At 40.0% G+C, this 24,046-nt stretch overlaps 1 protein-coding gene across 2 annotated transcripts in view; it reads right to left on the reverse strand.

The window, feature by feature from the left end:
• ano2b (anoctamin 2b) overlaps window positions 1–24,046 on the reverse strand; it is an 88,248-nt gene that overhangs the window by 54,790 nt on the left and 9,412 nt on the right. For both annotated transcript variants that reach the window (XM_061030144.1, XM_061030145.1), the window contains exons 4-8: window positions 21,771–22,157; window positions 4,001–4,099; window positions 3,717–3,868; window positions 2,308–2,362; window positions 2,167–2,218 (exon numbers count right to left, since the gene is read on the reverse strand). In XM_061030144.1, the coding sequence (XP_060886127.1) occupies window positions 2,167–2,218; window positions 2,308–2,362; window positions 3,717–3,868; window positions 4,001–4,099; window positions 21,771–22,157 (745 nt within the window). The remainder of the gene's footprint in view (window positions 1–2,166; window positions 2,219–2,307; window positions 2,363–3,716; window positions 3,869–4,000; window positions 4,100–21,770; window positions 22,158–24,046) is intronic.

Here is a 24,046-nt window from a genome sequence, read left to right on the forward strand (position 1 = left end):
TGGGTTGTGTGATTGTGTGTGTGTGTGTGTGTGTGTGTGTGTGTGTGTGTGTGTGTGACCAAATTTGAACACCAAACATGAAGAGGAAATAGAGGTTAAATAGATGCATGTCTATTTTTTCTCCCATTCCCTCCCTGCAGCTCCATCACTACCCGCTGGCTGAGACCTTCTGCTATGATGGGGACGCCAAAGAGACATATGGAGGACACTGAGAATAAAATGGGTGTCGCTGTTATCTACATGTCATTAAAATCTACCGATGTACTATAACCACTGAGGTGCGATCCAATAAGCTAAATGTAGAATGTGCTTGAAGTCTTGCAGCTTGGAATCCCAGTGACTGGCAGACGTCATTGGAGTTATTCTTCAAGTCCTCTTTACACAATTATTTTTAGGTTTCATGTATATACAGAGTCTTACAAGTGGCTTTTTCAATCTCAATAGAGTCCTGTTTAAAAAAGTCACAAACCAATGACACGGCTGCTGCGGTAAGCTAATAGTTTTGCTAATCGTCTCAGTGAAAATCAGCAGATCTAGAAAGTGTTAATGAGCAGAGCCACTTTCTAGTAACAGCCTATTGGGACCGAATCAATCCCAGACAAATCGGGGTTAAAAGATGCTGGACTCATCCAATTATCCAATCGTTGCACTCGTTCTTTGTTTTACCCACTTAACTCCATTTCCCTTCGCATCCCCATTCAAAAATCCAAGCGCCACATGCCCGGGATGTAGCCATAGACCGGCTGTAGCTCAGGTTAATGGACCTGCTCTCCCCGCTCTACTACTCAGAGGTAAACAAGCACAGTGAACGGAAAGCATATCATGCGAGCAGCACGGTTTTTCAGAGTTTTGATCTAGAAATGGAGATGAAGTTGTTGGCTGTGTCAGGTTTTACTGGCATATTGACGGCAGCAATGCGTCTCTACATTTAGCACGGCATGTGAATGTTTACCTGCAGGGAGGATAGAAGGCGTCAAACCAAATTATACTGTTTACCCACAGACCGTTTTGAGGGCGCACTCACACTAGGCAATCCGTACCAGCTTAAGCACACTTCTCTCTCAAAGTCCAGTTCGTTAGATTAGTGTGAGTGCTTCGTTCAGTGCTCAAGCATGGTACATTTCCTTGGCCCTGGCACGCTTGGAAGGGGTGTGCTGCAGCACGGTACAGTTCATGCATGAGCACTAAATGTGTATAGCTGTCCATTTTCAAGAAATCCCGGAGTGTTACAGCTGTAATGTCTCCAAATAAGCCACAAAGTCAATACAGTTGCAGACTTGGTCTCTGTGTAGCTCTCTGGTGTGCGGACATGGACTAGACGGCTTGTCCCTTTTTTAATTTAATTTTTTTAAGTCTAACTGTCTTGTAAACTAAGCCCCCTTCATGATCATGTAAAGACTTACCAGTGTTTTATTGCGACGTTATATCGGCTTCAAGAGGTAACCGTGCTTAGGCCCGGTTTGTCATGTAGCAGTGTGAGTGCAGACCCTAACCCTAAATCTACAGGGGGGGCAATTGTGCTTCAGGAAAACTTGGCCTAGTGCGCCCTAAATCATTTGTGCTGTACTAAGACTGTTCTCTGAGTGTTCTCTCATCTTTACACTAGTCGTTTACTCTGAATTTAAATTTGGTCGCCATAGCAACATCACTATTTTAAACTACCCTAAAGTTCCCTTTTTTGTGCAATATTTGTCTTTCATTGTTCTGTTGCCTGAACACAGATTGTTATAAACTAAAACGTAAGTATATCAGTCTGGTGGTTTAGTTATTTAGAACTACATTTATAAATTACTAAACATTATTTACAACAATTAGACAGCAATCCATGGTGCCACTGTCCTGTTTCTACAATAACAGGAAAAAAAGGCCACAGAAAAATAAGTTTCGATCAGGATATAAGACCTGCAGGGGATGGGAGAGGAAGGTAATACTGCTACTTGCCTACACAGGTGGACAAAGTCATCAATTATATTTTCACGATTTTAGACGAGGCACAACATAACGGAAAAATCATCATCATTTGTCAGTAGCCTATGCCTACAGCAGGAATATTAGATATGGGTCCATGTGTCGTTCATTTAATCACTGACCAAGTCAAAGTGAACGTGTCAATGTGACGAATGTACAGGGCTGGTTAAGGCTTCATGCACTGTGTGGCTTCCTCACCTATGGTTTGGCAGCTCCGTACACACACCGTTCTTCTCAGGATCTCATATACCTGAGAAAGATGTAAAAATATGAGACTGGAGGTACATGCTAGTCAAAGACAAAACAGCAAACCAAGAAAAAATCTGAATGAAAACGTACTATTCTGCCCCGGGTGGCGTTGTCAAAGAAAGTGTCTTTCGATGTTATGTTGTACCTGAGAGACAAAACAGAAAGCTATTTGAACATCTGATTCATTTAGTGAGATAATCGCATTAAAACTACTTTGTATGGTTAAGAAAAAAGATCATGGGATGTGTTAAAGGGGGGTTTGTTCTGAAGACAGGGTGAAGTAACATATCGATTACCACCAACCTGCGCTCTTAAGCAGACTATAACACTCATTATACTATGCTAATAGATTTCTTCAGGGTCTGTGTGTCCATCACATTTCCTTTTCAAACTCTCCACAGAAAATGTTTCTGTGATGGTATATGGTAACACATTATGTACCCCCACCACGCACTGCCATGTAGAGAAGTTTTGCTAGTTCCAAGTGACAGCCTCTGGTGATGAGGTGGAGAAATATGTCAAATTATCATTGAAGCCAATGCAGGAGGGCAAAAAGCTGCAGTTCTTCAAGTGTCCACTTGAGGCTTGCTCTAATAGCCAAGGAATCCTTTTAGGTCCCATGTTAGATCGCCCATTTTTACAGCAGAAACAAACTTGTGGACTTTATTTCTCATGTCTTCTATGGGTAAAAACTGAACAGGAGAGGATATTTTTTTGTCACTAAATCATTGTGATAATATTGAGCTTAAGGGAGCCGCCCAATCCTGGTTAGTTCAGCACCTATGACCTTTGAGTCATAGCTTACTTTTTGTAGCTAAATGTGTGTCTTATTGTTTATTGCTGTACCCATTTTATGATTATTTTTCCTTTTTAACTGTTTTAATCTTATATTCAGACAAAAGCCCTTCTAGGGACGGGTGTTGTAAATCAGCATCCACTATAAACACGTTGACACTTGCATTGGATGGCTGTTCTCAGTTTGTCCATGTATATTGTATCCGTCCCTAACAAATTAAACACACATAAATCATAAAACATTTCTGCCTTCATTTGCATAACCGGGGTGTGACAGGTGGGCCCGTTGTACCCGTTTGCATGTTCATGCTCTTTGCCTGTTACTAGACTGACCAAAGTTAGCTAGAGTCAGCATGTCCAAGCCGTTGGTTGTTTTCAAAACACTTGTTCAAAAAAACTCATAGGTGATGTCACAAAGATTGTGTCCATGTTTTACAGTTTATGGGTAAAACATGGACCCACATCACTTGTCATTCTTATTTTGGTAACTTAAGCTTCTAAATATGGCTATCGATTGTAGCTCAAAAGGCAATGAATGTACAAAGTGAATAGTGCTGTTTGTAGATGGTCAATGAATGGGTTATTCTTAAAGATACTATATAACCTAATGTTAAATCCAGACCTGGGTGTTTGTTTGATCTATTGGTGTCTTATTGCAAATTAAAGAATTAATGTGTTTTTGAATGAGTGTGCATTCGTCTCACAGGTGTAGTTTGTCTCTGGAGAAGCAGTGAGAGAGGACTTTGTTGCGTTCGTGTTCCTGATGTGGTACTTTGGGCTGAAAAGGCTGCTTCAGTTTCTTCCACACTGTGCTCATACTGGACCCGAATCCCTTTTCTTCTTTGAGTTCATAACTCTACAAGAACACACAGCATACAATCAGTCTTTAAGTACATTGTTACCATACTGTTTATATCTGACCACAGGAATAACAAGAACACATAAACATCCTCTGTACATAGAAAGAACAATTCAACTGAAAGCTCACCGTCTTGGTGGGGACTTTGATCTTAAGAAACTCCGCCTCTCGACACAGAACGGGCCAGGGGGCATGGAGACGTGTGAAGCTGGGGCCATGGGTCTTACACTGGGAAACATAGAAGAAAATAATCAACATTAATTCAGGTTAATGTAGAAGAGGTCTTCCCATCCATGTGCCCAGAGTCAGTGGTTACAAGTTAATGCCATATATATATTTTTTTTAAATGTTTATTTTACACACTTTATTAATCCCTGAGTGAATTCTAGTTTACACTATGTCAAACTCATAGGCCCCAAATACACACATGCACAAACAGGACCTGTGGAACATGCAATAATGTAAAGATGTCAAGAGTGAGGGGGCTGCTACACACTGCTACGCAGGGAGCTGTTGGGGGTTTGGTGTCTTGCTGAAAGGCCACTTCCCTCTGCAGCTCTCGGGAAGTGACCTGGCACCTCTCCAACTACCAGACCAACTTCCATATTTTGGTTCGCAGCGGGACCTGAACCTGCAACCCTCCAGTTCCAAACCCAAGTCCCTACAGGCGGAGCTACTGCCGCCAAATCTAATGGTCATAACTGTAAATCTGTAACTATTGCCTCTCTAAATTGCCTTATAAGATACACTCAGTCACATTAAAGGGGACATATTATATCCACTTTGACAGTGTTTTTGAACATATATTTGAGTAACCTGAGTGTCTACTGACCCACTTCATGTGAAATTAACCCATCCAGTCCTTTGTTTGTGGTCTGTATAAGTCTTACAACACAGAGAAAAATTATCCGTTTCAAATTTGCACTCCTGATGTGTCACAGTGGGATTCTGGTAAAAAAAATCCCCTCCCCTCCCCTGATATCTCAACGTATGGACTCCACCCCCAGCCTAGAACAAAACTTTTGCGCAGGTCTGCCATTTTTATTCTCGCCAGCGGAGAAAGGTCGGAAAAAGAAAACTCAGGGGGGCTCATTGCATTTAAAGAGACACACACACCAAAACGGAGCGTTCTGAGAGAGCTGGTTTATACAGGGTCACAAACCTCCTCTGGTGCTTCATTCATGTTATATTTTGACCAAAGCACAGCACAGATGTTTCATTTAGACCACAGGGGGACTGTTTGAAAAGGTGGAAAAGGGTTATAATATGTCTGGCTCAAGAACAGGTGCTTGATTTAACAATGAGAGGATTAGTGGTTTGTCTGTTTTCTTAGTCCTCCAGCTCGAGTTAGTTGAAAGTGTCTGAGCCGAAGTTCTCCACTAAAAGTCCCAATTTATGACCTAAACTTTAATGTTTTGGAAATATATCACCAGATTGTTTGGCTCAAACTACCTTCTTACCAGACCATCTGTCAGGACTGCCTCACAATCCAATAAAGTCGACAGACTGTGTTTTAGCCACAGAGACCTCAGCGTGTGCCGCACTTGTCTGCAGTTAAAAGCTTATCAGCTGCTTTTGTCTCAGACCTTGAAATCGGCGTCTGGAGCCGCAGACTCACAGCAGGTTTCACAGCCCTCAACAATCCTGAGTTCTACTTCACATGTGAACCACCCTGAACCAATCCCTGCCATCAGCCTGACCCACTGAAACTCTTTGGCTAACCAGCTTTGCCAGCAGCTTACTGGTATTTATGAAAGATAGATGTAGCCTATGTGCCTGAAGCAGAGCCTGGAGCTGTTTTCTTCTTCTTTTGCTCTGCTGTTGCAACCTGTTCCTGACACATTGGATGCTTTTCTGTTCCTGTCACCATCTCCACCAAACACATTTAATGTATTTACTTTAATGATAAATACAATCCTGACTCATCTAGCTGGTTCTGCTAATGAATCATGATCCAGCGCCCACACTGTTATTATTATTTAATATTAAGATGCATTAGCAAAATGTGATAATTAGCAGCTCCAAACAGCATCAAGGTACATGATTGAATAATTGAAAACGGCTGCATTGACAACCCTCTTCCAGCCCTTTTAGATGGCTAAGTAGCAACAACTCCACAGAAATGAAAACGTTCTTTAATGCACTGCTGCACAGATTAACCAAATAAACAAAAGAAAATTAAACACCAAATGCTTTCATAATCAAAATGTTTTTTGGTGTTTTAAAGCATTATATCATTTTGTAAATAAAAAGTCTTTGGGTTTGAGTTGGTGATTTGACAAAAAGAGCAACATGAAGATGCCAGATCCGGCCTTGGCAAGTTCTGATGAATGTTCTCAAACCTTTTTCTGTTTTATACACCAAACCATTTATCAATATTGTAAAAATAGGCAGTCTATTTATAGCGACTAATTCAGGTTTCAGCTCAAGTCAACTTTGAAGAGCATCTGAAAAACTGTTCCCCATGCAGCAGCTATGGAGCTGGTTTTGGACCGGAGGGAAGTATAACCAGAAAATGAAAATGAGCAGAGACAGCAGGGGACGACAGCCAGGTAACCTTACCCTCCTCAGACCCCCACCAGCTCCTGTGAGGGGTGGGGGTGGGGGGGGGGGGGGGGGGGGGGGGCATGGGGGAGTGACAAGAGAAAGGTGGCTCGGCAAATGATGGAAACCTGAAACCATTCCCTTTCTCCTCTCTCGACTCCTACTCTCCTGAGATCTTTCACTCCCCCAACCCCCCCACCCCCACCCCCACTCCTCCTCCTCCTCACATATATATTACTGCGCCTACTGCTACCCGCTAGAAACTGTTTCACTGACTGATTGACTGACTGGCTGCCTCACTAACTGTCACTCTTGCTCCTCTTATGTTTCATTATGTGCTCCCTCACACACATCCACAGTGCTCTTTCTCATAAGAGACACAACAGAGTTTCAAGCCTCATCTTTTACTGGTTAGAAAACATCTATTTGTGTTTACATTCATAAAACAAATGATTGCAGGTAACTTGTAGGTTTTTTTTGTTTTGGATTTGTACTGGGGCTGAAGATCACCTCTGCAGAGTGGAAAACAGCTTCCATTACCCAATGAATAAGATGTTTGTGGGGTTGCATTAACCTACAAATGTTTGAGCATGTAAGCAACAACAACTTTTTGTATATTAAAGTCATCATGGACCTTTGAACGTAATGTTGCATGACGACGAGACACTTGATCACTTCGGCTTGTTACATCATCGATCTTTAACTTGCAGGTCTTTGTTAAGGTTGTTTTGCGTTTTTAAACAATAGCCATCAATTAGATATTCAAAAATCTAAATTATTAAAAATATACTGAATATATTTTGATAATGTACAGTGATTGCTGTTCAGGATAAAGTTATCTTCAAGTCCAAGGTAAAAAATGACTATACTTTTAAATAGAATAAAACAAAACATTTCAATGTTTTTGTTGTTGGTTTTGTGATCGCAAATACAACTGAATCCCTTTCTGTCTGATCCCAATTCAAACTGAATATACAGTTTTAAAGGCTGTGTAGAACAACTGACCATATTAAGTATTAATACGTATTTGTTACTTACTGAAATATAAGAGGCATTGCCTTTACACATAATAAATACTAGGGGTGATCTCATATAATCGAATAACCGACGATACATTCGTCAAAGCATCAGTCGACTGCCAGTCTCAAAGTCGAGCATATGGATCGTTCCATTCCAGCTATATGGGGGTGCTCAATGTCTTACTTTACATAGATTTGCCTGTTTTCTCCAAATAAATCATGGCTCATCACCTCATTAATACTTTGAATGCAGTTCTGACAACCACTCATACTTTAAATCAATCTTCATATTGTGAAGATTGATAGACTTTATTGACTCCAAGAGATGACAGTCATCAGCACATTTGTGTGCAATTGGCCATCAGTACAGGGGTAGGCAACTCCTTCAACTCAGGCTCCCATTGGTTGTTATTAGGTGTCAACCATTTACAGTCTATGGTGTCATCAAAAGGTCAGCGGAAGAGAAGAGTTTTTTAAGTAATCAGTGGATCTTTATGGATATAATGTATTTGGTTTGTTTCACTGGATTTGAATCGTGGGGTCCCATTTTTGGTGGAATATTCTGATCAAGAGAGGAGAGTTCAGTCAGTCTTCAACTGGTAAGTTAAAAGATGTTGTTTGTTTGTCGGTGGTCTGACGGATGTGTAGATTGTGGCTGCTGTGGTTGTTGAATCTGCACACAACGGGCCATCAGTGTGTGTGTGTGATTATAAGGTCACTTTAATGCTCTATCATAGAATAAATTGTTATTCCAAGTCTGGAAGAGAAATCTGGCAAATCAAATTCGACTATCTAAATCCTTAATTAGGGACAGGCCCAAATTCACCAAGCCACATCCGAGGGTCTGTTTTCTTTACATCAGTTCTAATGACTTTCTGTCAAATCAACCTTTTCATCCTTAATTAACTGAGTTCTTAATCTGTTGCCGGGCAGTTTCAAAAGTTACAGTAGTTCCAACGCCATTTCCACAACAGTAAATAAAACCTTTATTTCCCTGGGAAATCATATTCAGAGGTCGAATATTTTGTAGAGTGAAAGTGAGTCTCATGAGGAACCAATCTAAACACTGATGGTGTTGTTTTTCTACAGCCATTCAATTTTGCATCAACATTCACTCCCTTTAGTTAAATTAAAGCAAAACACTTTTCTCTTGCCATTTTAAGGACAAAATAAAAATGATTTATGATTTCATGAACACAGTAACAGTCTTATAATCACACACTGCCAATATCTGGTGCATGGGTGTGTAGAATAGACCACCATCTGTACCACTATAAAGAGTTGATAAATCATATCAGACCAGGCCTCCATCGATTGGATCAATAATTCAAGCCATTTTTTGTCAGTGCTTTCCAGCCAGCTATGCTCAGTATTCCAAATAAGTATTTAGTTGAAGGATTTGTAGATGGATGTCAGATTCTGACGATATGTTGGTCCCAATAAAAAGCAAGAATATTGTCAAGTCTTTGTCTTTTCAAACCTTAAAGTGTGTACTTTAGGAAAAGCCTAAAACAAGTTGTGGGTGTCTTCAGATTTTCAGTAAACTTACACCTCGACACCAATTTTCCTTCTCATAAATAGTGTAAAGACAGCCGGGACTCAGACCCAAACTGTCTGTCAAACAACACAAAGCCCTGCATAGGTGAAGGTGTGAGGGTAGGCTTCTTGCCTACCCTCACACTTGCAAGATTAAGCTTGATTTTCAGAATCCAACCTAACAGAAATGACAAAGCCACTCCTACTCACACATTATGCAGTGCATCATCAATAAAAGCCCCATCCTGCTACCTTTATTTGTCACCCTTGTGCAGCTACTGTAGGTCATTAGCTTAAAAATATGCAAGACTTTGCTCATGCATGCTGGTAGAGTGGTATAGAGACTTATCAACTTAAAATGGTTGATTATTGAGGAAGATTCAATGCCGATGTGGTTTTACAACACAGTGTCACACATTGTTAAAAGCCTATTTGTCACCAAATAAAATCATGTCCGTTGCATCTCAGCATTTTCAAACAGGAACCTTTGGTTTAAACTGCAGTTCCTTGAGCGTCCACTTGAGGCTGTCTGCAAAAGCCAAGGAATCCCATTTAAAGGCTTTATATGCAATTTTTCACACTTAAATATAATAGAAATCAAGTACATCCTCTGAAAATAACTGAGTGAGTAATGACTGTCTACAATGGGTGTAACACCCGAGTACCACTGTCTGTGATGTTTTCAGAGTTTTTTTTCTGTATGTTGACATAGCCGGCCCAACGGCTGACTCCTCCCCTCGCGAATAAAAGTTGTTTAATTGAGGGACTAGAGAAAATAAGAATAACATACTGTACTCACTGCTTAACTACATTTCTAGATCACGCTTATTTCGGGTAAATTTACATGCAGTGTGAAGATACGAGCATAATAAAGATCGCTAGCATTAGCATGCTAACCCACAATGCACCGCGAGTTGTTTTGGTTTCATGCTGGTGCTCAAGGGCGACATCTGCTGGATCAAAAAATCGCATATAAAGCCTTTAAAGAGCATTTTAAAATACTCTTTCTTACAGCAGAAATAACAAATGTTTATAGCCTGGAACCAAAAAAAGAATTTGGTCAATATTGCTTATTCATTTATTGGTAAAAACTGTATGGGTTGGAGAACTTTTCTTTAACTTGTCCATTTTGATCATGCATAATTAGCTATAATTATTGGCATGGATGATTTGAGTGACAGGCAGGGGTGTGTAGCTGTTAGCCTGAATGCTAGGCTTTACTTTCGCTAAACCCGTTACTGACCTTAAACTGTTGGCTTAGTTTATGTTGTTTCCATCATTTGGAATATGGATGAACATATGTATGCTTCAGTAAGCAAGATATTTGACCTAATTCGATCTTATTATCTCATTATAGCCTCTTCAGAAACCATTTGGTGAAATCACTGAGACCATGTCCATGTTTTATACAGTCCATGGTCTTAGATTGTGAATATGTTGTATGGTAGTTCACTTTGCTTGGATTTACTGACTCAAAAGATAAAAAATTGAGGAGTAGCAATGAACAATCTTCACAGTAAAATAACTCTACAGTCACAGCACAAAGAAATTCACAAGAATTCATGATGATGTTTTGTTGAAATGCTACTGCATTCTTTTCATTCTTTTACACTGGCATCTCCTCCTCGCTCTCCTCTCTCCCTTACTTGTACCCACCTTCAACCAACATCCATTATATTCCACCCACTTGCTCACATTCATTTCTCAGCTCTCTCGCCCCCTTTTTCCTCCTCCTACTCTTCCTCCTTCTCTTCCACTCCCCCTCCTCACCCTCCCTTCCTCTACTTTCTATCGCTCCATCAAAAAGCAGAGGATATAAATACCTTTCAGCCTGGAGAAGGTTAATTAGTAGAGGGATTTCCAATTAGCTCTTTATCTCTGTAGGGGGGGTAACTAGGACGCAGCCGGGGGCGTCTTTGGATTGGGGGTGGGGGGGGGCAATCGAGTATGAGAGGGTGATCGTTAGGGCGATGGGATGGCTGGGTGGGGAGTGAAGTGGTGAGCGGAGAGAAATGGAGTCAAGAGGAGTGTGGATGGTGAGAATGAAAGAGGGAGACAGAACAGAAACAAAATGATAAAAACAGAGAAAGACAGAAATGTAAAGTCAAACAAAGATTTTTTTTAAAACAGCATGAACAGTGGTTACTAGCACACAGTCATTGAACTTAGATAAAGGCCAGTAGGGGGCTGACATAACAGGATCTCAATCAGACCTGCAGGTGGTCGGATAGAGGGATTAAACCGGATATCCCTACTAATATGTTCTACTACATGTTGCCTGTTGCAACCCACAAAAAAGCACCCACACCACTGATCATCTTTGTTCAAGCTGTCTCTTTAGCCACCTGGTACTAGATGTTCCTCACATAATAACTTGATCTTAGATTATCTGTGAGGTCAAGGAGGACCCTGCCTTTGTAACTCAAGACATTATGTGAAGCCTTGTTTTTTTCATAATAAGCTGCCAGCATCTTGTTGCAGAGCTGTATTATTATTTTCCAGACAATGAACAGAAATAGCAAGACAAATATTTCCACCCCAGAGTACCCTAAAATGTCTACGTCAGCGGGAAAATCTCTAATGTGTTTACTCAATGCCCCCCAGTCATTAAGACCATAACCCCTAGATCTGCACATGATACATAATCTTTGTTTTGTTTATCTGTAGTCCTGGTGCTTTGGTTGTTTGTAGGAAATTAGCTCCTGTGGCCCAACAAGCACAGCCATGTTCGGCCAAATGGAAAAACCAATTGGCATCTCGCCATTTTGTCCCCCGGTTTCCATGAAAGCCCAACATAGAATAGACCAGGTGGATTGATTTAGGGTCTTTGGCGTTATAAGTTGGCAATATAGATAGAATGTGACCCACTTATAGGATCCACCAAGTACCTTTGCTGTCCACATGGTGTGCCCATTTGTTGCCCATGTGGGGCCCAGCACCAACCCACTTCAAAGTCCACATCCAGTTGGAGCCTGCTTATCACATGTATAATGTATTAATAGAAGAGGAAGTATAAGAATTGGCAAAAATTAGAATCCGAAGAGCTGATTCCAATTTGAATTTGAATCAGCTCTTGTTTGTTTAAAAAATCCCTATTTTTTGGATCCCTATATTGTGTATCCTCATACGAGTGCAGATAAGAAGTTAGTGTTTGATGAAATCTCTTAAACAACATTCTCATGTTTCTCAAGGCGTAGAACAATAGCCATTGTCAGAGTTCAATCCTCAAACAGCGCCACAACGACAACCATCAATCTGCCTTTGTACTTTCATATTGATTCTGTAATGGCGTCCCGGTCTTTGATTTCACATTGAGTTACTGCATTGCAGAAGGTGAACACAAACAGCGGGAGCTCCTCATGCACACACAAACCGCTGTTCCTCGTTGCATATGTAACAGTTGAAAGTCGCGCCTTGAACTGGCAATATCAGAAGGGCTGATGACCTGCAGAGGAAAGAGTGTTTGCTGGGATGAACATGATATCATTTATTTTAGATATCCTGTAAGTACACTGGAAGCCACTAAATATTTGCAGTTGCCACTGGAGGCTTTCCTGTTTATTGTTGGTGTGTAAGGCTTCACAAAGCTGCAGTACCCCAGACAAACAGGAAGCAGCAACAACTGTAAGGTTTTCAAATTCAATCTTTTCAACTGAAGAATTGTCCTTTTTTCTCATATACATAGAAGGAGCTGTTCCATCTCATCTGAACGTCTTGATGGAGAACATCCATGGACACTTCTTACAGTTCAGTCTGAATGTCTTCAAAGTGAGACCGAGCGAGCTGAGAATGTTTAGAGTCCAACAATCTTTCTTGACGGGTGATGTGGATCGGCACCATCAGTTCGATATCCAATATGTAAAATACGTTCATATCGGACCTCACGCAGATATTAGATCAAATCGGTCCTACAGTATCACTAATACATAGTGGATGCATCAAAAATGTATCAAATGAAGGAATTCTAAAGAAGACTCCTTCAGGTCGTGCTATAAGGTTGCCTTCACCTGAAAATGTCACCATACTAATGTTTTTTTTCTTTTTTTCCGAATTGTCGTAATGTCGTTCGATGTTAATGTAGCTGAAATGCTTTAACTCCAAATTACCTTCATGGCTTCATACTGTATCTCTCCACAACAGCACAACTGTTGCGATAATTGCCTGAAATACCTTTCCTGAAATTGCAAAATGTAAACATTAATGAAGCATTGGTATTGTGATTTAAGTTTTGGCATTATTCTTCACCAAAGTAATGCATTATAATTTGAGTGGGCAGGTGCAGCACAAAGAACGGTGCTGTCCTGACGCCTGTTGAACAGTTTGTGTTTTAACAGTTAATCCAGCTCATTCTGTTCCCCGAGCCTCCACGGACTGAACACTTCAAAGGGCTCAGCTGCACTTCCTTAAATTAACATCTTGTTCTGATTTAATTAAAAGTGTTCTGTAAGAGGATGTCCCTCGGAGATCAGAAGGTCAGCTCAATAATCCTCAGACACAGTCAACAAGTTTGACATTTGAGCCACCTTTTTTTTCCTGCAGCAACCCAATTAATCCGGAGCAGGTTGGACACAACAATGAGAGTTAAGGTCAGTGCAATTCAGACGATGACCAAAAATAACTATACTCAATATGCTCATCAGAGAATTATATAATACTTTATTTTATATTGAATGCGCTTTACATGATCTGGATTATGTTTTGATGACAGTATTATCTTTAGTAATCAGGTTATGCAATATAACCACAAACACATGGCACACTTTGAATGCCCGCATGAACCAAAAGGTTAAAAGTTAATGCTCTGTGTCTGTGCTGTAAGCTTATTCATTTCAAATTAGTGCGTCTGTTTGCATCACTCTGCTGCTGATATGTTCCTTTGATGGTGGTGCTGCATCAACTTGATGAATTGAAAGGCATTTAGAAGCAAACAACTTTGATTTGTAACATTGTTTTGGATCTGCACACAGAAAACAACAGTGACAAAACCCAGTACTGTCTTTCTGATTCTGTACATGTTACGGTTGTTCTGATAGTAATGACTAGACTTAAATTCTGTAGCATATATAAGCGATCTGACACCATCATTCACAAACACCCATCCCCCAACCCCACCCACAGAAATGTTTTTTTTCTCTTCCCAGTAGGCTGCAAAGACAGATCATATATTTTGTCTTGTTGATAACAACTACTGCTTCAGAGCCAAAAAGAAAGGAATGGTTTTTAAGTGTTATTTTTTGTCAAAGTTACCCAAACTTCAAAATTAGTTTTTTAAAAGTCAATAAAACAAACAAAGAAGAGCTGATCTGTGTTAATGCTTTGCGTCGGACCGGCTTTGGCGTAGTGGTTAGTGTGTGCACCCTAGTGGTGGGGGGACAAAATCGATACAGCATAGTATCGTGATATTTTGTGTGCCGATATATCGTCTCGTGACGGCCAAGTAACGATTATCGACTTTTTTAATATTAATTGCTGAAGGGGTTGCACAATTCATTTTGAACAAGTTGTGTTGTTAAGAATTCATGTTCAAGTTGGATTAGTCTGAAATACTAACAGTTCAGATTTTGAGGTGCATGCAGCCTTTTACAGGGTTTGACTTTGATTACAGTGTCGGTCAGTCTGAGGGCTCGATTCCCATTGGATAGAAATAAAAAGACTGAAGTGAGATGAATAGACTGAGAATTATTTTTCTTATATGACAAAACATTTCCCGATTTATTTAATTTTGTGGACATAATATGCAGTTAAAAAGGTTTAATCGCAAAATATGTTGTATCGCAATTCTCAGCATATCGCTAAATGTTTAAAATCGCAACAGAATTGTATCGTGTCTTGAGTATCGTGATCATCATGGGGACTCTGGTGATTCCCAAACCTAGTGCACCCCATGTCCGGAGGCTGTAGTTCTTCAGGCAGACGGCCCGGCTTCGATTCTGGCCTGTTGCTCTTTTCCTGCATGTCTTTCCCCACTCTCTTTCTCCCTGATTTCTGACTCTATCCACTGTCCTGACTCTACAAAAAAGGCATAAAAAGCCCCAAGAAAATCATCTCGGAGGCTCTTTGTCACACATTAGAAGTTTCTGCTTGCAGCTTACAAGAGCACAGCTTGTTTTAAGATGAGGATATCTTTAATGTGCTGAGCCAGGTCATACATCATTGAATAGCAATTAAATTCATGGCTTGAAATCAACAGCTGATCACAATTAGAATTAGAATATTTTTGCTTGTATTAGAGGAGTTCTCAATGTCAGCCAAGTCGAGGTATCACAATCACTACTGGGAAGGAAAATATGGCCAGCAAACACCTGTGATCGATATGAGTGAGTGACAGGTAAACCAACAGTTATTATCAGTTCTTTGTCTTTTGCACCTTGCACAACCACCAACCACTTCTACATACAACCAGCTGGAAGGAGTGTAATCATGTAAGTCAGTTCATTCGGTAAGACATCCTGTCACTACAGTCAAATGAGGGAAATTGAAATGCCTCTCTCAGCTGCAGATTCGATCTTTCCCTGCTATCAATGAGACGAGATAAGGAGCTATCAGTCAGTCAGCTAATCTCATCCTGGTTTAGGCTCCATGGCCACATTGTCAACAATCTGATTAATACTAGCCTGCAGACCGCACACACTGCCAACTGGCTACAGGCCAACACACATACACACACACACGCACACACACACACACACACACACACACACACACACACACACACACACACACACACACACACACACACACACACACACACACACATACACACACACATACACACAGTGACATGTACTATCAAAACAGACATTACACACATGCTAAACCCTCATACTGTGAAGTGATGTTACACTGTAAAAAATGTACTACCCTGTTTTTTAGAGAAGGTCTGTGTATTGTCAAGAGAGTTTCAAGATGAAGGGGTTACGATTCACTATCTGGAGGTTTTATGAGAAAGAAAAGGGATGATTTTAGCTAATTTCAGGAAATGTTTCATGACAAATCACATATCACCGATTGCAAAAAAAAAGTTTGATTTCTCAAGCAATATGAACAGTGGAACGTGCAATTCTAAAACTCACTGACTCTGCAGCATCCAACATACTTTTACAGTTTTTCTATGCAATTTGAACAAAATAATTAACCTAAATAAGTCAAAGATTAAAGTCCTTGAAGCGGGCAGCCCGGGTTTGAGTTCGATCCTCGTCTTTTGTCCCTCATGTCAGTCCCCACCCTCTCATCCCGATTTCATACTTTATCCACGGTCATGTTCTGAAATAATGCTTGAAAAGCCCCAAAATAAACTTTTTAAAAACAGCATGTAAACAATTCATAATCAATACAGCGTTTTAGAGAATTGTTAATGTATCACAAAACATAGCATTGTGATAACCTTACATATAATATAATACTCAATATTTACTTCCAACAGATAAAGTGAGCAACACTTTATTTTCCCAAATCATTCCTCTCAGTGTTGAAGCCAAAGAGCAGCAGCATGTTACTTGGTAACAGATCCAACTTTAACAACAATTGCATTTGTACAACTCTGTGGCAGTGAGCCTGCAGTCCGAGAACACAGAGAACACAGACTGTGAATCCTGCCAAGCGCCTACTACACACAAACACACACACACACACACACACACACACACACACACACAAACGCACAACAAAGCCGAATGAACCACACATAAGTACTGGTTGTTGCTACATAACGCACAATCACAGGGAAGCGATTTGTACATGTCAAAACAAAATTACAAGTTTCAAGCTAAATTTGTAAATCGATACAAAGAGGTCAGCACAGCAGCTGTGTCGGCTACAATTAAAGTCTGCCAGCTCACATGGAACCATCAGGCCTTTGTGTGGATCCCTGCTCCGAAGAGGACTAAATCTATTCACACAATTCAGACACAACTTCTTAAAAACATAAGAATGTGAATTACTAAGTCAACGATAGGAAACAATGTGAAAAAAATATTCAGTAAGGGTTTCAATAGAGGTCAATCAATCGATACTCTACATTTCTACAATTCATTTAGCAGACGCTTTTTTTCAAAGCGATGTACATCAGAGAGTAATTACAACACAAGCAAGGATCTAGAAAGGAGGAAACAATGTCATTAAGTGCAAATGATCAGGTTTGAGTCCGATCAAACACACAGGTGCTGACAGGCATTGCACAGAGGCAAAGCACAACATCAACAGCAGTTCTTGAGAGCTCTAATCACTATAGAAACCATCTTAAAATGATCGTTATCAAACAAAACCATTGCCATCATCATCATTAAGGTCGTAAGTGTTAAATAAAAGAGCTGGGTCTTTAGTTTTTTCTTAAAGGTGCAAATGGACTCTGCAGATCGAATTGAGTTGCCCCAGAGAGGAAGAGTCTAGTTAGAGTCTTAGGGCGCGGTCACACTGGCCATCCGTACCGTGCCTTTACAAAAGAGCATATGGGATAATATGCAGGAAGGATTTCTCTAATATATATTTAATTTATGTACAAATGTCCTGGTTTGAGTTCTTTGTCCCTTGTGGTCATGTAGGCCTACATGTTTGTTATATTGGACTGTGCAGAACCGTCACCAGTATTTACTTTTTCCATAGAGGATCAATATAAATCTGCACTATTGGCAGTCAACATGTTGTGGGTTTAAGATTTTTTTTGTCTTCTGGCAAGTGTCTCTGGAAGAAGCAACAAGACTGTATGACTCATCAGACTTGATTTTTCTTTTCTGTTGCTCAGGTTTTGCAGGTTTGGTGCAGCTTGGTCCAAGTTACGCTTTCAGTGTGTTGCCCTGGATACAAGACGTTTCTGACACAGAAATGTGCCACTCAGCGAGAGCTTTCCATCTTTTGGTCACAGTGTGTTATTATTGATGTCAAAGGTTTGTCTTTTTGTGAACTTTTGCCTTTTCTATTCATATAAAATTGTATTTGTAATTTGTTATATTTACATTCATAAATGTATCGAGGCTCTGCCCAGCAGGCCAGAGAATGAGGAAACCTCTAATGCAGATGGGTGGAGTGACACTTACTCACAAATAACTTTTACAAAAAGATTTTAAATATTGGGAGATGTGAGGTAGCTGCTTAAAAATGCAATCAAGGGAGAGTTAGTCCCCTTTAAGTTTGCAGCAGGATGCTAAAACCTTGTACACACTATAATATATGTGCTCTGCTGAAAGATGTCTATCTGTTCATGATGTGGATTTCTTTGCTTGCTCATTGTGGACTTGTGTTGGGTAAAAATATGAAAAAGAGTAAAGATAAGAACTGCTGTTTGTTATAGCTTGTCATTTTGTTGTGATTTTATGTAAATAAAAATGGATTGATATAGTATTAGTAGTATTTTTTACATAAAAATGGGATGAATTGTTACCCCTGAACAGAGGTGTGACCAGATGGGTGGCCATAAATTCTTTGCTCTCCTTCCATCCAATCATTATCTATACTGCCTTTCCGGTTCCCAGCTGTCACTGGGCGAGAGGCGGGGTTACACCCTGGACTGGTCATCAGTCAACTACTTTGCTCTTTCAATAAAAATTAACAAGAAAAAAAACTTGTCTGCCTTGAAATGGACTTACTTGCCAATAAATGTATTTTTTGCAAATTAGACAGTGTACATGAGTTTGCATGAAATTTGCAATAATTAAAAAAAAAATTTGAATTCCTAAACTAAAGAATCAAGCTTCGAAGATCTTTGTTAGGGATAGAGAGGGTAAATAAAATGTATAATAATTTGTGTGTTTGCCCACAAACGTCATACCACCCCTGCATAAGTCAGCGCCCAAGATGGGCCACCCCAGTTCAGAAAGTCTGGACACACCCCTGTCCCTGAATTAAATATTTAGCATATTGCCAGATCATTGCGGTTGCACAGCCATAGTTATTTGTACAAATTGCAAACACGTACGATGCAGCAAGGTGCAGAAATGTTTTTACATGAGCCTTTCTTTTATATCGATCATGCATTTTATCAGGTTATTTCACTTTTGTGTTTGAGAAAAACATTATGGTACAATGTTTGAACTGAGTAGGCCTACTTGTACATCGGATTTGATTGGTATACACAGCAGTCTGATATATTTTGTGAATAGCACTGTAGGCACAGATTGACATATTTATCGTGCCTGCATTGTTTTCCCTAACCCTGATCATCTGTACATTGGCACTGCATCACTTTTTCTGGTATTTTGTCCAACAGCAGAAAGATGAATGAAACATAGAGAACAAGCGGGTACATAAACCATAAAAGGAAAGAAGAAAAAGAAACCTCCTCATGACACTTGGCTCTTGCTAGTGTGAAAGTCACCTATACCCTTAGCAACACATCGAGTCTCACCCACGTCTTTCTTCTATAATCTGTGCCAGGTTCCTATGTAGGCGCTCACCTTAAATAGCTCAAGATGGAGTTACATCAGATTCTCTGTCGAGATGTATCAGAAAAATGCTGTAAACTCTGTAAAACGGTACCATGTTGTTGTAACAAACCACATTCTGTTGTAGAAGGGCTGAAACTAAAATGCTCACATCTTCTTTTGGATCAAAACGATAACACAACCATTAGAAGAGTCATCCCAGTTTAAGGATCATCCTTTTTCAAAAGAACAAACGGCTCCGCATCTTCAGCTATCAATGGTGCAGTAAATGTTTGGTTTTTTTTGCATTTTGACAAAAGCCGACTAGACGGAAAAGTTAAAGCTCCACTAATTCATTTTATTTTTATCATGTAATAATAAGAAAAACAAGTGTTGTGAAAACTGTATCTCAGAGGGACCAAAGAGAACTATGCCTGGACTCTGCCGTTCCCCTCTTGTCTACAGAGCATTTAGGCTTCAGCTCATTTTAAAAGTCTTCAACTTTACTCAACAATCTTATCAGCATTGTGTCCAGCAGCAGCACACAGCCGCTTTCTGCAGTTAATAAACCTACAAATAATAAACCTACTGTGTGCTACACGGAATAAGACAAAACAGAAAGCAAACACAGTTACAAACAGCCAAGCACACTTTTTAGAAAGCTAAAGCACCATTACCCGTTATATAGACCAAAAAACAGAGCTTAAAGAAATGTGAATATGGTAAGAACGAGTGTAAAAAAATCTTGATTTCAGCGTTTGTGACAAAATGTCGAAGCTTTTTTATGTCAGCCCTAAATATCTAAAAAAAGAGTCATAGTCAGTTAACTGTTAGACCCAGGTCAAATGCTTCAAGATATCCCTTCATTTCTTTTTGCTTTATAATTGCTCGTTTAACTTATTTGAATCTTAAAATGGATCTAATCTTTTAAACGTTTATCTTTGGGCTTTTTATGCCTTTGCTTTGACATAGAACAGTGGATAGAGTTAGAAATAGGGGAGAGAGAGAGAGTGGACTATGGCCTATTTACATGGGGCGTGTGCACTAACCACTAGGGCACCAGCGCCCACAATATGGGTCATATTTTTGTCATTGACTACTTTATTTAATACTAGTTTAAAACTGAGATAAGACGATAAAAACAGCCTAACAAATATACCCCTCATCTCAGTGCTCTTTTAGATGCTCCGCCCCCTTAGAGTCCCCGTTAAATAGAACTTCAAGAGTATCTAACTGCTTTGTCGTGACGTATTTCCAACTGAAACGGGAAAAAAACCAATCACAAGACAGAAGGCAGGACATAACATTGGGATGAATTTGATTGGATCGTTAGCTTTGGTCAAAAACGTAGTAAACGCCCCCGTGTGAAGGATGAGTCATCAGACATTTGAAACATTTGACTGGAAGAAAAAATATGTTTTTTTTTTAAATTTAAATTTAAATGAGTAAATTTGGCAGATAAATGAAAATTTAACACAAGAACACTGGCTTAAAACCAGGAAAATGTAGTGTTCATTGCGTGGGAACTTCATCAATGTGCATTGACTGGAAATGACTTTGACAGCAGGGTATTAAGAAGCAAGAGTAGCTGGCAGAGGCTGAGGTTGGAGTGCAGTTTATATGCATTACATGTTGCTAATGTGCTTGAATCTTGACTGTGTGTTTCAGAAGAGCCTTTATGTTTTTAGCCCGTTTACAGAGCGAGGGCAGTGAACCAACGCGGAATTTCATTGCCCAGCAATCACAAAAAAACAGGTTGCGAGGAGACATACAATAAAGTCAAAGAATAGTGTTGGCAGGTAACAATGACACAATTTTAATGTTGATCTATGTTGTCAGAATCTATCTCACCTTGCTTTACCACAAATATCAGAAAGTAAGATATGCCTGTATGTAGTGATCTAAGGTTTAAATGAAGCTATAGCAAAAGTTTGTAAGTCAGGAAGACTATATATTTGCCTTGTTGGGTCCATCTGTCATTCATCCCTCTTACTGTCATTCTCAAGCTGTCATTGGGTAATCAGCTGTCTTGTCAGCAATACTCATCTATTGCTTGGCGTTCCTCCCTCATTGTCAGCCTATCGTGCTTCTGCTCCCCTTTCAAATATGATTCTTTCTCTGCCTCCTTCATGCCAATGTTTTGTACGCCCCTCCACCTCCCCATCACCGCCCGTCTTCACAGAATCATCATCCATCAATTCTTCACCCATCCGGCCTCAACAAGTCGTCAACTTCACCACCACAAGAGTCTGGACTCCATGGGGGGGATTTATTCTGTTGACGCTCAGAATTAACATTCTTCAAACACATCAACCACCCCCATAGAGTCCAAGCACCAAAGTCTTTCTGTCATGTCACATTTCCATGTCATCCATTGTAATAAATAATTTTCTTTATTCACTTGTCTCTTCTGAGAGAAACGCATTACATTACATGCACACTCACCTCTTTGTCCCTCTCTATCTCCAGTCCGGCCTCCAGCAGGTTGGCCTCAAATTCCTGTCTGATCAGACGCATCTCATGGTCAGCAGGCTCTGTCGGCTCATTCAATCCTTCATCTCCGAGCTCCATGCACACCTCGCCAACATTTGCAGCCTCCCCTGCCGGTATGCCGCCTCCTCTTTCTGCTGCTGCGTCTGGGTCAACCGCAGGGGGAAAGTTGCCATTGGAAACGATGGATAACCTGTCCAGTGAAATCGATGTGCCGGGAGGAGATCGTACAGAGCTGTGTCTTCGCGGATGGCAGACCAGAACGTAGTCAACTTTCCGTCGGCCATCGGAAAAGCAAAGGCCTTCCTTGCTGCCCTCTTGGCTTATGGTTGAATCCCTGACCTGTAGGGAGCACAGACATTGGTGATGACATTTTAAATAAATAACCGTTGAACTGAGAAACATAAAAACCACTCACCTACATCATCCACTCATTAAATAAAAAAACACAATAAGTAAGGTATCACTAACAGTTTACCAAATCCAAACTGTTTAAGGGCAGCATACACACATCTCTAAAGCAGCAGGGGACTTATGTAATAACCGTTTGAATGAACTTAAACATCTACTGCACTGTCAGCACACGCAAACAGAAGTGGCTTTTGGCAGGTTCTCAAAAACACTGAAGTGAGAACCTTCAGCAGCAGAGTGGGCAGTCAGCTCACCTTTGGCAGATTCAGTCTTTATTTAGACAGAGGGAAAGTAGAGAGGGAGACTAAACATGGAGGGCACAAGAGGGAAAGCTCTATAGGCTGTGGGCATGGTGGGAATTTTTTTTTCAACTTCCTGTGAGCAGGTTTCTTCATATCAGCATTTGATTCTATTCTATTGCCTAGTATTCAATATGTCTTTACTCTATTCACAAAATGGGAGTTATTTATACCGAATGTACTTGTTTTAAGTACTCACATTGTATATGTTTACATTGGCACTAATCCTGTATACAGGCCATGTATAATTTAACAAAGGGTAAGGTATTTTACCTGCTCTTTTGCAAAGTGTCTTCAGATAACATTTGTTATTAAATTGGCCCCATACAAACAATTGGTTGATTGATTGATTGATATATGTGTGTATGTCAATAACCTTGTCCCAGAAACCTGAATAACCCATTTTCCTTGTTTTAAGCAACAGGAACGTCAACGTACAACGACGTAAAAAAAACCTGTATTTGCTGATCCGACTGACAGGCCACCGTGTTGAGGCTCTTTGCCTGTAGCTAGGTTAACTGAAAGTAAATTTGAGACGGCATTTCCAATATGGCAACCGCCATCTTTCGGCTTCAAAACACCTCCTCAGAAACCAATGGGTGACGTCACTGAGACTACATTAATGTTTTATACAAGCAATGGTTTTAAATCTGGATATAAAACCTGGAATACGTTGATAAAACAATAACACTGTGGCAAGTAAACACCTATCCACGTTTCGGATCATTCTTTAAAGGAGTTAAGTGGCTGAGATTGTTAGAAATCTAACGTATAACAATATAAAAAAACAAGTTTCTTAGTTTCCATGCATTTGTGAAAACATCAAAACCAGAAAACTAAAGAGCACGTAACACACTCAATGACTAAAGCCAAACTGTGTCTGTGTTAGAGCAGCATTATTGACCAGTCGTCTGGGACTTCACTTAAATAGGCTTACATCAAAAAGATGCATTCATCATAGAATAAACTATGTGAGCTACGCTAGCTAGCTTTTTGTCCTTATTTTAGTGTCGACTGAAAGTTTAAGTGTTGTTGTCTGCTGTCACAAGTGTTTAAATTAATTTGCTTCTCTCATTTTGGCTCAAAATAGCCATTAAAGCGGGCAAACATTAATATGACACTTTTATGTTGGAAAGCTTGTGATATAGTGAGGCTAGCTAGGCTGGGCTTGATAGCTATTATTACTTACGCTACCATTTAATTGACAGAATAAGTTAGGCAGCATAAACTAGATAAAGTTAACTGATAAATAAACACAGTAAAGATTTTTGCATCTAGTTTCACACAAAGCAGGCACTGCTAGCTTAATGTTTCACTAAATGTGTCTGCAACTGGTTACACTTTGCTAAAATACAATAAATGGTGAAGCAGTGGATTTAGTCTTACTTTAGAAATACTGGTATGTTTCAAATAACGTGATTTTTTTGTTGACATTGTCACTTGATGTTATTTTGTTGTTTAAATATCACCAAGCTACTTTAGCTAACCTAGCTAGCAAAGATGTTGCTGTATTCTTACAGC

Source organism: Labrus mixtus, chromosome 22 (genome assembly GCF_963584025.1).
Source record: "Labrus mixtus chromosome 22, fLabMix1.1, whole genome shotgun sequence".
Taxonomy (NCBI): domain Eukaryota; kingdom Metazoa; phylum Chordata; class Actinopteri; order Labriformes; family Labridae; genus Labrus; species Labrus mixtus.